The sequence below is a fragment of the Lygodium microphyllum genome, chromosome 24, assembly GCF_053477565.2.
Source record: "Lygodium microphyllum isolate KBCC chromosome 24, Lygodium_microphyllum_v1.1.10, whole genome shotgun sequence".
Classification (NCBI taxonomy): domain Eukaryota; kingdom Viridiplantae; phylum Streptophyta; class Polypodiopsida; order Schizaeales; family Lygodiaceae; genus Lygodium; species Lygodium microphyllum.
Genome location: NC_141158.1, coordinates 16,564,931 through 16,576,497, shown reverse-complemented (window position 1 = coordinate 16,576,497; position 11,567 = coordinate 16,564,931). Strand labels below are relative to the sequence as shown.

Genomic DNA, 11,567 nt, shown 5'->3' with positions numbered 1-11,567 from the left:
GACCTAAGGTACAACGACCTACACAGAGAGAGAGAGTGCCCTGTAAATAGCTTCAGATCTCTTGTTAAAGTGGCGATACAACATGGCTGGTCTGGACATGGCCTTTATTGACCAAACGGTGGTAGCCCTTGGTCCAGATTCTAAAACACAGGAACCAGAGGATATGGTTCCTTGCACAGAGGAGATGCCACCTGGTCCTGACTTCCAGCTTGCGGGCAAACGCACCAAGCATACTTCGGAAGACTCAATGGATCATCAGGAACGTTCGTATGCTTAGGTTGCTTCTGATTTTGTGGATTCTCTGGATGTTGATTGGGAGCATTTATTCGAGTTTGCCAACACTCTGCTTGGTGATTATGTTCAACATAATCATGAAGCGTTTTCTAGCTCTGAAACTGAAGATGTTTTGGAAGCCTCTGTGGATCCTAAAAATGTGTTGCACTCATTCTCAGTGTTTTATGAACGTGCTGTTATACTTTTCTTCATTGGTAGGATCCCAATGCTTTCTTATATTTGCCAGTGGCTGCAAAGTCTACTACAAGGGGAGTGTGTTGAAGAGATTTTTGTTGGGCCTCCAGGCTTTTACGAGGTGCTGTTGAAATCTGAGCAGCATCGTGCCGATCTGCTGACTAAACTGCCTTTGTTCTTTGATTGCCATTTGGTCGATGTCATGCCATGGCACCAATGGCAGATTTTCAGTGTTTGCTTCAACGTGAATGCCTGGTGTGGATTGAAGTGGAAAACTGTCCGGCTGTCTATTGGCCAGTGTTAAAGGATGCCATGGCCGTTGTAGGCACTGTTTTGGTTTCCCCGAGCCTAAGGGCCATGAATCGCAACCGTTTGTGTATGTTATGGGACACTACTCGGAAAAGGCCTGCTTGGTTACATCTTAATTGCTTTGGCATGCATCCTTTGCACTTTCGTTTGAAATGGAGTAACATTGCAGGGCATTGTTTTTCGTGTGGAAAATTGGGGCATTTTATGGCTGAATGTCCAACGAAGCAACCGACTTCAGATGCAGAGTATGTTTTGCCTCCCATGGAAGATATGGTGCTTGACGCTCCGTGGCAAGATGCAACCCAGCCACCTAAAGTTTTGGATGATTTCATATTACCTTCCCTTGCTCCCTGCCCAATTTTTGCTTTGGAAAAAATATTCTTCTCCAATGGATATCTCCTAGATCTTCTAGCACCATGTTTGTACTCCCAAAAGAATGTGTGGTGGGATTGTTCTGGATTTGGAGACACAAGATTGCTCTTCGTTGGTCACTGTTCTAGAATTTATGTGAGTAGACAACCCTAGTCCTTGATTGCCAGATTTTTCCCTAAGACTTAAGGTATGAAGTATGGGAAAACCAAGATGTCTACCTCATGGTGGCATGTGCTTAATGCTGAACAGCCTATCTATTTGAAGTCTCCTATGTTGAATTATTTGGTGGATCAATTATTGTTAAATCTTCTTAGCACACACCTCAAGATTGGAAGGCGACTTAACTCCCTGAGAGCGAAAGTGCTAGTGGTTACAAAGCTGCTCTCGACAAGGCAATGAGAAACAAAGGACAATGTTGAATAGAATGACGCACCCAAGACTTGCCATTGTTTTTTATGCTCTTCTACCTGTTGATGGGGCTGTCATGTCCTTCAGATCGGCTCGATGCTACTTTCAGGTCCCTGAGGCTATTACAATTTGTAGAATGCTATCTCCACCTCTTTACGAAACCATGGAGCCTATGCCCTCTTTGGATCAGAAGGCTCCTCCATAGGATTGGTTGATTAATGGTAGACTTCATTTGCGCCATGCTTCTGCTAATTAAATTTATCATTTGCTTATTTGTGATAAGGACTGGCTTGTCTAGAAAGGCAATAACCACTAGGGGTCTCTAGAAAGGCCAAGCGTGGTGGAACTTTGTGGTGATAACAAGCTAGCTTAACAAAACGCCTTTCTGATCCAATGTTTAGCGAATGTTGATTGGTACACTTCCCCTTAGCTCGACACTCTTCAAGCAAAGGATTTCCAATGGTGGTTGGTTTTTCTATCAAACATTGGTTGAAACCTCCTGCCATTGGTTCCTTGCTTGCTTGGTCGCAAAGAAGGTTCACTACTATTGGCCATTTGTTTACAAGAGGTTGGCCTGCCAATGCTTCCAAAGAAATGGGTCTTTGGACATCCCAAGTTTGCATAGGGTCAGCGGACACTATGTGGGCAGATATGGAAGTGCTCTTTCCTTTTGCGCTTTTGGGGTTATTGGCATATATGGACTATGAGGAATGCATTCATGTTTGATGCTTCATCGGGCATGCAGAGCCATATAGCCCGCTTGAAAGGGCCTCTTCATTGGTAGCTAGACTTGATTCAGTTAACTAATATTCTCCCTACATAGGATTTGCTTACTTAGCATACTACAGTTTCTTCTTCCCCCCCTTTAGTCTCTCTGCTTCCTTTGTACCTTCACTGTTATGTCTCTGATTTTACACACGATGGCCTAGAGCTATCCTGTATCTTGTAGTCTTGTGCTTTTTTCGTAATTAATACAATTACCTTTTACGGGTTTTAAAAAAGAGAGAGGATATGTGACCAATTATGAGACTGATTTCTTGCTTAATGCCAAAATCAGTACAAACAATGAGTAATATACATCCACTATTTGTTGACTTTGTCAACTTTAGTGTTCGTCAGGAATACTCTTTGACTTGCTGTACAAACAATGAATGAATATTACATCCCATCATTTGTTGACTCAGTCAACTTTAGTATACTCCAAAAGTGCATGTGGAGATCTATATATCTGAATCAAAGTCCAGAACAAGCCTTCTTCTAGAGACAGCTCGCCTGCTGCTCTGGCTGCATATATATCCTCACAAATAGCAATCAGCCTGCAGAAGAAAAGATCAGATCAACCTCTGAATAAACTGCAAAACCATTATAGGTTCAAACAGACAGAATGCATAAATTATAATAAGGTGCAATTTTCAGCTTCTTCTAGTGCATACTTTTGACTGTCAATTTTATCTATAACAACTTTTGACTCTATTATGTAGGAATGTGCAGTTGTTACACATCACTGCAAGCATTGGTTTGTGTTACTACAAGTCTTCACAAAATTGAACCTCGGGTTTTCAACTGGTGAAATAAAGACCCTATCTTGATAAAGAGGATATTCTGAGAGCTTATTTTGACTAACCTATCACAAGAGGGCAGATTCTCATAGGGTATCCGCATTCTCAAATCTGCACACTGCAATCGAATGAAGCGGCCTACTGCCAAAACAAAAGTTATGTACAAACTCGTAATGCTGAATCTTGAAAGGGTGTCTCCAATGAGTCCTTCTGCACAAAAAATAGATCATAGAATCATAAAGAGAACTCATCAAACAGAACAAGGCTTTGTTTGTGTTGAAAATGCACAAGATTTTTCATGGCACTGATTTTGGAAAGAAACTTACGTGGCACTTCTTCTGATACTGCAATTGCAATTGGCCCCTCAAGAGAGCCACATCCTTCGTTTATCGATGCTCCATCTCGTGAAAAGGACCACCAAGGTTGAGAATCTTGGTTCAAAGTGAGATTTCCAGACACCATTTCCATCTAGCCATAATCATTATTTCAGTTTAATAGTTCAAAACATATCTTGGGGAAGGAAACACACTGGAAAAATTAAAAGAGATGACATGAGCTTCTGCCTACTCACAGTTCCTTCAAGCATTCGAACTTCGCCTGTGCTCGTAACACGGAAATATCTTGGATGCAGCTCAGGGATTCTGATAATAGAAAAAGTGACATTCACGTTGTCATCCAAGTCTACCCCCAAAGTTTCATTGACAAAATATGCAACTTCCTTGGTTTTGGGTCGTTGTCTTGTGAATTCCCATCTCACAATTATACTGAATGCTTCATGGACCAAGTTAGTCAGTCTTCTCAAAGTTGGAGGTGGAACAAGCCACAATGTGTCTGCATCAGCCTCGCAGCAGATTAGTTGCACATCTCTCAAATCATAAGCCTGTAGCTGGGCATCCAAGCTAAAACCAGATGCTACTAGCTCCTCCATTGGGTATGCACGACAAAGGGAAGTCTGATACAAAGTAAACCTTCCACTTCCTGCATCAAGGTCTATCTGCACTCGGACACTGAGCACCGGATTTGCAAAGTTGGTAGGATTGCCACTGCTATACATCTGCAGAAGGCAACTCAAGACAGATTAACATTTTTATAAAAAGTTGTTCCACCTGCAGGGCCTACACTTTTCAAGCATAGAAACTCACAAAATGTCTAGACTGACTTACTACAGCTGACTGACTACGTACTAAGGCTGGCTACACACCAACTGATAGATGCCCACATTGCAAGTTGTTAATCAATCAAAGCTGTTAACATGACCTGTTGTGTACCTGCTAAATTGGTAAACTCCCTGCTCACTTTGGGTGGGGGATTCCCATCCTCCGGCGACTTTTTTTGCAAAGTGTATCCTGTTGTGTTAAGGTGTTAAAACCATCTCCATGCGCACTTTCAGAAAGTGCAAGCCCACTCTGGGCAGAGGTTGGGGGCCCATCACTGAATGTGTAACTGACTTGAGGCAACTCTTTGTATTTGTGACATGCACGAAGAGAGGACACGACAGAAGGAATAGTTTGAAAAAGACATGCTGTAGTCGCAAGAATTTTATCCCAGTAAAAGGAATAGACCTATTGTGCTTAAATGTGGTGAAAACAAAAGAGAAAAGACAAGGCATACTTTTTAAATCTCAAGAAGGATCTGACATGGCCAATAATATCCCCAATAGGAGCACATCTAGGCCCCCACTTTCACCACACACATGTCAGATCCTGTGTGTTTCCCACCATAATCTTGTCTCCTGCCCTTTAAGGAGCAATCCTGTGGACACAATCCTGTGCAATGTGTGTATATCATTCTAAGGGGCAACAATATGGGTTGTAAGATTCCAAATAAGAAGGCTAATTGAAAAACAAAGGGCATCTATGCCTCAACATCCCATGCATAAATAAATGGTTAATACTCTGCATCCATTATCTACCTGTCTGAATTTTCCTTGCCCACCACCATAATTCAACAAAACTGCTGATCTAGGCCCACTGTAGGTTCTTTTGTCTGTGCTGTCCTAAGATCTTCTAACTTTAATGCATTTGCTGCATATTATGTCTTGCACAGGCAATATAAGACAGGGTACATGAGGTCAAAATCTGGCATGAGTAAGCATATTGAAAGAATATACTATGTTTTTTCATGAAATGAGTAGGCTCAAGCTACTGAGAGAAAAGAGCCTTGTAAACAGCTATATCAACGACGGTTCTCAATCAGTGGCAATTTTGATTGGTCCAAAAAAAAATTTAAACAAAACAGAAAATCAGCAGGGGCACGAGGTGGCACATGTACAGGAGTTACTTTTCTGGCTCACACAGTAAGCGATTCAGTTAATCCCATGTGTGTTAACTATGAGTACCGAATAGCAGTAGACATATGATTCACACTGCCCAACTTCAACATGTGGTACTGCTCACACCAACTCAGTGTCAGCACATGGGCTGCTCCTGTATTGGCTTCCCGGTGCTTGGTGCCTGTGAAGCATAGTTACCTGGAACAGGGAACAGGGAACAGGGAACAGGAACAAGAACAGGGGGAACGGCACACGTCTTAAGTGCCCCAAATATGCCCTGCATGACCCAAATTGCCCCAATAGTCCCCCCAATGCTACAAATCACCCAAATTTCCTTAAATGCCCCAAATTTCTCTCAATGCCCAAAAAATGCCACAAATTCCCAAATGCCCCAAATGCCCCTCTTATTGCCCCAATACCCCTTAATGCTCCAAATTGACCCAAATGTCCCAAAATTGACTCGATTACCCCATAGCTCCAAATTGCCTTGAATTGCCCCAAATACCCCAATTATCCCAATTTCCCTTGAAATTAGACAGTATAAATAGATGATTACCTTGGAATTGAGGATAGGGCTGAAATTTGATTGTGATTTGCAATAGTTGATAATGCATCAAATTTGAACTTTGCATGGACTCGTGATTGGCTTGTGGCTTGTCTTCACACTTTGAATCTTCAACCCGGGAGAGAGAGAGAGAGGTTAGTGCATGCACATTAGGCAATGGAGATGGGTGATCTGGTAGGAGTGTGACAGAAGCAAGATAAAAAACTTTTAAAAACACCAATTTTTGGTCAACACGCCTGGAACAGCTGTTCTAAACGGAAAACAGTAGGGGGAATGGCAAGGAACGGCCTTGGGAACGGCAAGGAACGTTCCTTGGCCATTTCACCTCCTCTGAGGGTTTGGAACACATTAGGCCGTTCCTACAGGCTGGAACGGCCGTTCTCTGTTTCTATACTGTGAAGTCATTGCCTCTTTCTCTTTTTTCTTTTTCTTTTTTTGCAAGTAAAGTGTGGCTAATTATATTACTCAAAAAGATGATTACAACGGAGTGCTTATGCTCAATAGACTAGCTGGAGCTGATGCAAAATCACAAATACATCATGTATACAAGCCTCTCAAGGGGATCTAGAGGGGATGGGGGCAAGAAGCCATGCAGGGAGTGTATCGCCATCTGTGGCTGTCTGCCTGCATCATGAAGAACGGAGCTCTTGACGAGCTCGAGACTCGGCCTACACCACCTGGTCCCACTAGTCGCAGAGAGAGTGGATGATGCAAGTCCAAAGCTCTGCCCAAATTGCCTCTACTGAAAGTCACTCCTTGCCAAAACCCTCCTAACAGTGTGCCTTCCAGATGTGCCATCTTGTAAGACTCCCTATGATCTCCCATACCTCAGAGCGGTCTACTGTGGGCTCCAGTACTTGGCGGCTAGCTAAAGCCTCCAAGCCGACCACTATACAAGACCCAGCCTCAATGATGAAAATTGTGTCCTGCATCCCAGCCTCATACAAAAGGTGACAGCCCTGGCTAACTACCTGCCAGTAGAAAGCTCCCCATGAGATACATCCAAGACTGGGTGCCAAACGGCAGAGAATGCGGCAGGCTCCTCTCCAAATGAGTTGTGCCGCCTCACAAGACCAAAGGCAGTACTTTGGAGTTTCCAAAAGCTGCTATGGGTAACGTTTACACCCTCCATCTTGCTGCATCATCTGGGCTAGCCAACTCCCTATTGCTAGACCTCCATGTGCCAAAAGCCATAGGAAATATGATACTCTCCTCGGCCTCCAGCTGTCCCATAGGCGGCGCCAGAAAGTCTAACGAAAGGCATCCGTGATGCTATGCTCCGCCTAGTATCCGCTACGCAAAGGCGCCCAGTCCACGTCCTATTGCATTAGTACATGTCTACCAATCCTGGCAGTGTACTCCAAGAACCTCAGTGGCTTCTTGGCGACTGCAATGGCCGGCCATAGCCACTCTCCAAGGTCCAAGTCCAACTCATCAAGTGGCCTACTCTCCCATATCCAAAGGCGCCACTCTCGAAACTCCTCCTAGAACACATAAGGGTCCAGATGCTAGGTCTTCCCTTGAAGTCCAACCACATGAATCCTCCTCCAAGGAAGGACAACGATCTCCTCATCTTGTTGCCCTCTGTCAAGGACCAAACTCCCCCCCATCCTGCACGGTCAAGAAAATCCCGTAGGGGGCGCCGCCCACTCTACCCGTCACGTGTCCACCTATCGATGAAAATCTAGCAGCCCATATCTCACGAGGCTCCATCGGCTCTCGGAACAGGGGGTCAAGCCACTCCTGAGGTATCGTTGTGTCAATCTCCCTTCTCCTCAACTTACCTCCTCACTGACAACTTGATGCCTGCTGCAACACCTCCTAATCTACCATCCTATACACCTCCTGCCATGTCCTAATAGTACAAGCAAGGCCAGCCTCCCAACCAACCCACTGGATGTGGGGGGGGCTCGCCAATCTGTATCCCGACTTGATCTCTGATGACCTAGGGGTTCCAGACCACCGGCTGGCGTTCTATCTCCTCTTGGCATCCTGGGGGGACTTTGAATTAGGGCCTTACAGAGGCCCTGCCACACACGAAGTAGGATGCAGAGAAAGGAGGATCTGGGTGGCGTGATCTGGGCTGTCGTGAAGATGGCTCAAGGATGGCCTCCAATCACCACCAAGCATCGGTGTGCACTCCTGGAAACCCTCTTGCAGCAGGACCTTCCAAGTCTGCCCTCCTGGTGTGAGCCCAAGGACTAATAGCTTGCCCAAAAGGGCCATGCTCTAGAACTCTGGGTCTATGATCCCAAGCCCTCCCTCAAACCGATGCCGGATGATGGTCGCCCATGCCACCTTGGCCCGAGAATCCCTGGAACCATTTGAGCTGGCCCGAAGAAAATTCCAAACTAGGCAACTAAGCTAAACTACACAAGACGAGGAAAAGCACCAACATGAGGCGATGTACCAAGCCGTTGCTAGGACCTGGTTGACCACCAGGGCTCGGTTGCTAAGGAAAGGCAGGAAGACTCCAATAGGTCAGTCAGCTTGTGCCTGATAGAGTCAAGAATTGGAAGAAACTAATGGGCAAGAGTGATGTCGAGTCCCACCTAGAACCCTAGGTGTCGAAGGGTCCACCCTCTGCACACCCATCTGAATCCCAAGTGAACGCCCCACTCTATGCTAGAGTTCCGGTCCGTAAGAAAACCAATCGACTTTCACCAATTGATTTTTGCTCCCGCTGCAGTGCAAAACATCTCCAGAGCTAGCCGTATCATCTGCATACTCTGAATCTAACAGCTCCATCTCCTCCCTCATCAGAAGTCGAAGGCCACGTAGCCTGCTCACACGTGACCGGAGGAAGTAAGACATTGCCTCTGCAAAGAGTAGGAACAAATACGGGGCAAGAGGACAGCCCTGTCGAACAAATCTCTCCAACCGAAACTCCTCCCCCCTCCTGCCACCTATAAGAACCCTGCTGGTAGCTGATTTGTAAAGTGCAAAGACCCCGCGATCCATACCGAGGGAAGCCCAACCTCACAATGGTGCCCTCTAAGAAGTCCCAGTCGACCCTATCATAGGCTTTCTCGAAGTCCAGGAGAAGTACAGCCAATCCCTGTGACCACTGTGCTGGGCCAACTCAATCACCTTGAAGAAGGTGAAAACATTGTCTAGGATGCTCCTATCCTGGACAAAACCTGTCTGTGTGTCATGAATGATGTCTGGAAGCACAGGATGGAGTCACCTACCAATCATCTTGGCCAGTGCCTTATAGGCCATTGACAACAGGGTGATCCATCTCCACTGGGATAGCTCCAATCAGTCTCCTCCTTTGGGGAGAAGACTGTTAAGACCTGCCGATAGACTCCTTGGCATCCATCCTAAGTTGAAGATCTCCTAAAAGGCCAGCAATAGGGGATCCTTCACCACCTCCCAGTAGGTAGTGAAGAAGGCCTTAGAAAGGCCATTCTCTCCCTAGCATTTCTACCCGTCCTGTGCATGGAAAGCCTCCTCCAATTCCTTCTCTGTGAAGGGGTCTAGGAGAGAGTGTCCCATCTTCTTTGTGAGGAGGGACGGGATGTGGTCCCAAACCTGCTTTCCTCTGGCTGAGACTCCCTCCTGCTGGAAAAGGTGTCTATAGTAGTCAGTGGCAATCTCCATCACCTCGTCTAGGCTAGCGCGAATCCTCCCATACTAATCCCGAAGACTGTGAATCTGATCTCCTAAGGTGCGACGCTGATGCACTTGGAAAAACTCCCTACACATCGTGTCCCACTTCCACGCCCAAAAGGCTACTGAGGTATGAACGGAAAACTCCGAGCGCTTGCCCTCCAGACCGACAAGGGTTGCTCGTGTGCGCACCTCCTGTGTGTGGAGAGTGGGATCCCCTAGTGCCTCCTAAAGTAGTCTCTACGTGGCTACTAGGTCTCATCAGAGTGCTCTCTCCTCCTCCTAGCTTTGCTGCCTGGCCTGTAGGGTTTCCTCCTTGCAGATCTTGCTTGACTCGGCTACGACCTTTGCAACCTCCTCTGCGATCCGGTCCCTCATGTCCCACTCCCTAGTCCAAAGCTGTTCAATCTGCCTCCTACCTCCTCCCTCTTGTAGATTGAGTCAAGGATCCGACAGGATCGCGTGTCCAGGGCTGAAACTAGAGCATCAAGTGTCAGGAGAACCGGGCAGTGATCAAACAAAGTAGTGCCAATCAACTGCCCTACTTGGCCTCCGCGAGAGTACCCCACTCTCCCACATAGAACTTGTCCAGTTGTGCTACGCCCAAGTGTCTGTATCCCCAAGAGAAGTCCAGCAACCTCTCTCTCCTATGGAAAGTTGGGTCCCGCCAAGCATCACGTGCTCCTACTACGAGGAGGAAGACCTCCCATGCCTCTTGCTCCTCCCTTGCCATACCCTGGTAATCTCTGCCTTTGTCCTGCTGGTCCTCTAAGGCCTCCAAGTTGTTGAAGTCTCCTTCAACAATCCAAGAGTCCACCTCTAGGAGTCCTGCTACGACCTCCACCCAGAACCTGTTGCGTACCCTAATCTCAGTAGGGCATAAACATTGAGGACTCCAAGGCACAAGTCCCCAATATCCGATCTGATCCATAGGACCCTTTCTGCCACAATCGTCCCGTGATCATGTGCACAAGTGGTGAGGCTCGGGCCAATAAAAGTGCATATGCCTATCCAATCTGATCCATAGAACCCTTCCTACCATAATTGTCCCGTGGTCACGTGCACAGGCGGTGAGGCTCCGGCCAATAGAGGTGCATATGCCTCCACTCCTACCATAGGCACCGATGGAGTACTCCTAGTAGGTGTGTGAACTGCGTGGGAGTACCTTCCCTACCCAATGGGCATGGGCGGGGGTGAGCTTGTGCTCCTGCATAAGTAAGATGTAAATCCGTCCGCCAAGGGCAGGCTGCAACTCCTGCCAAAAACAATCAACTTTCTGGAACCACATGCCCCACTGTAGTGGACGCTATTTGCATTCCAAGATGCAAGATGTAGACTCATACGGAAGCCTGTGGCTGACCGAACAGGTATCTATTCGGTGTGGAAGCTGCTGACGAAGAAGAAGAGCTATGGGGCATACGAATGCGCTTTGCCGCAGGCCTGGAAGGCATAACTCCATTCCCCCACAGTGGCCCTCAGGCGGCGGACCATGGGGATAATAGATGCTCTAGGCGGTACCACCAGGGCATCTATCAACCAGGCTGAGAGGCGTGACTCTGTACACCGGTAGAAACGGGCAACTTGTGCCAGGGGCCACTCGATCACATCCATTCGTGCTCTCCACTGTGGAGGGTTTTGAAAGATAATGCTCAGATATGGAATCTCGGCTCCAACCCACCAGTTAATGTCCATCGTGCAACCTGGCCACTGCTGGGAAAAGAGTACTCGTCCTCCTCCTCCCATCCACTAGGAGATGTGATCTACCACTTGGCCCTTCACCTCCTCCTCTATCTATGTCATCATCCAGTCTCCTAAATGAAAGGTCTGAAGAAAGAAAGCATAGTTTGGTCCATCCGGTGGTGCTAGTAAATAGACCTTGCCGCTCCTTGACTTGCGTACCACGAAGATCCCCACCTCCAGAGGTAGTGGAAACTCTCCACGCTCCACAACTCTCAAGTAGGACAACGGACCACTCCGAAAGAACTCCTGTAGTAGCAGCTAC

General features: G+C 46.9%; 1 protein-coding gene across 3 annotated transcripts in view; it reads right to left on the bottom strand.

Moving 5' to 3' along the window:
* Positions 1-2,569: 2,569 nt before the first annotated feature.
* The window catches only part of LOC148014877 (piezo-type mechanosensitive ion channel component), a 182,066-nt gene continuing 173,068 nt past the window's right edge, over positions 2,570-11,567 (bottom strand). For all 3 annotated transcript variants that reach the window (XM_087665903.1, XM_087665905.1, XM_087665904.1), the window contains 4 exons: positions 3,688-4,170; positions 3,443-3,584; positions 3,182-3,326; positions 2,570-2,873 (listed from right to left, as the gene is read on the bottom strand). In XM_087665903.1, coding sequence (XP_087522029.1) covers positions 2,738-2,873; positions 3,182-3,326; positions 3,443-3,584; positions 3,688-4,170 — 906 coding nt within the window. In that variant the 3' untranslated portion in view covers positions 2,570-2,737. The remainder of the gene's footprint in view (positions 2,874-3,181; positions 3,327-3,442; positions 3,585-3,687; positions 4,171-11,567) is intronic.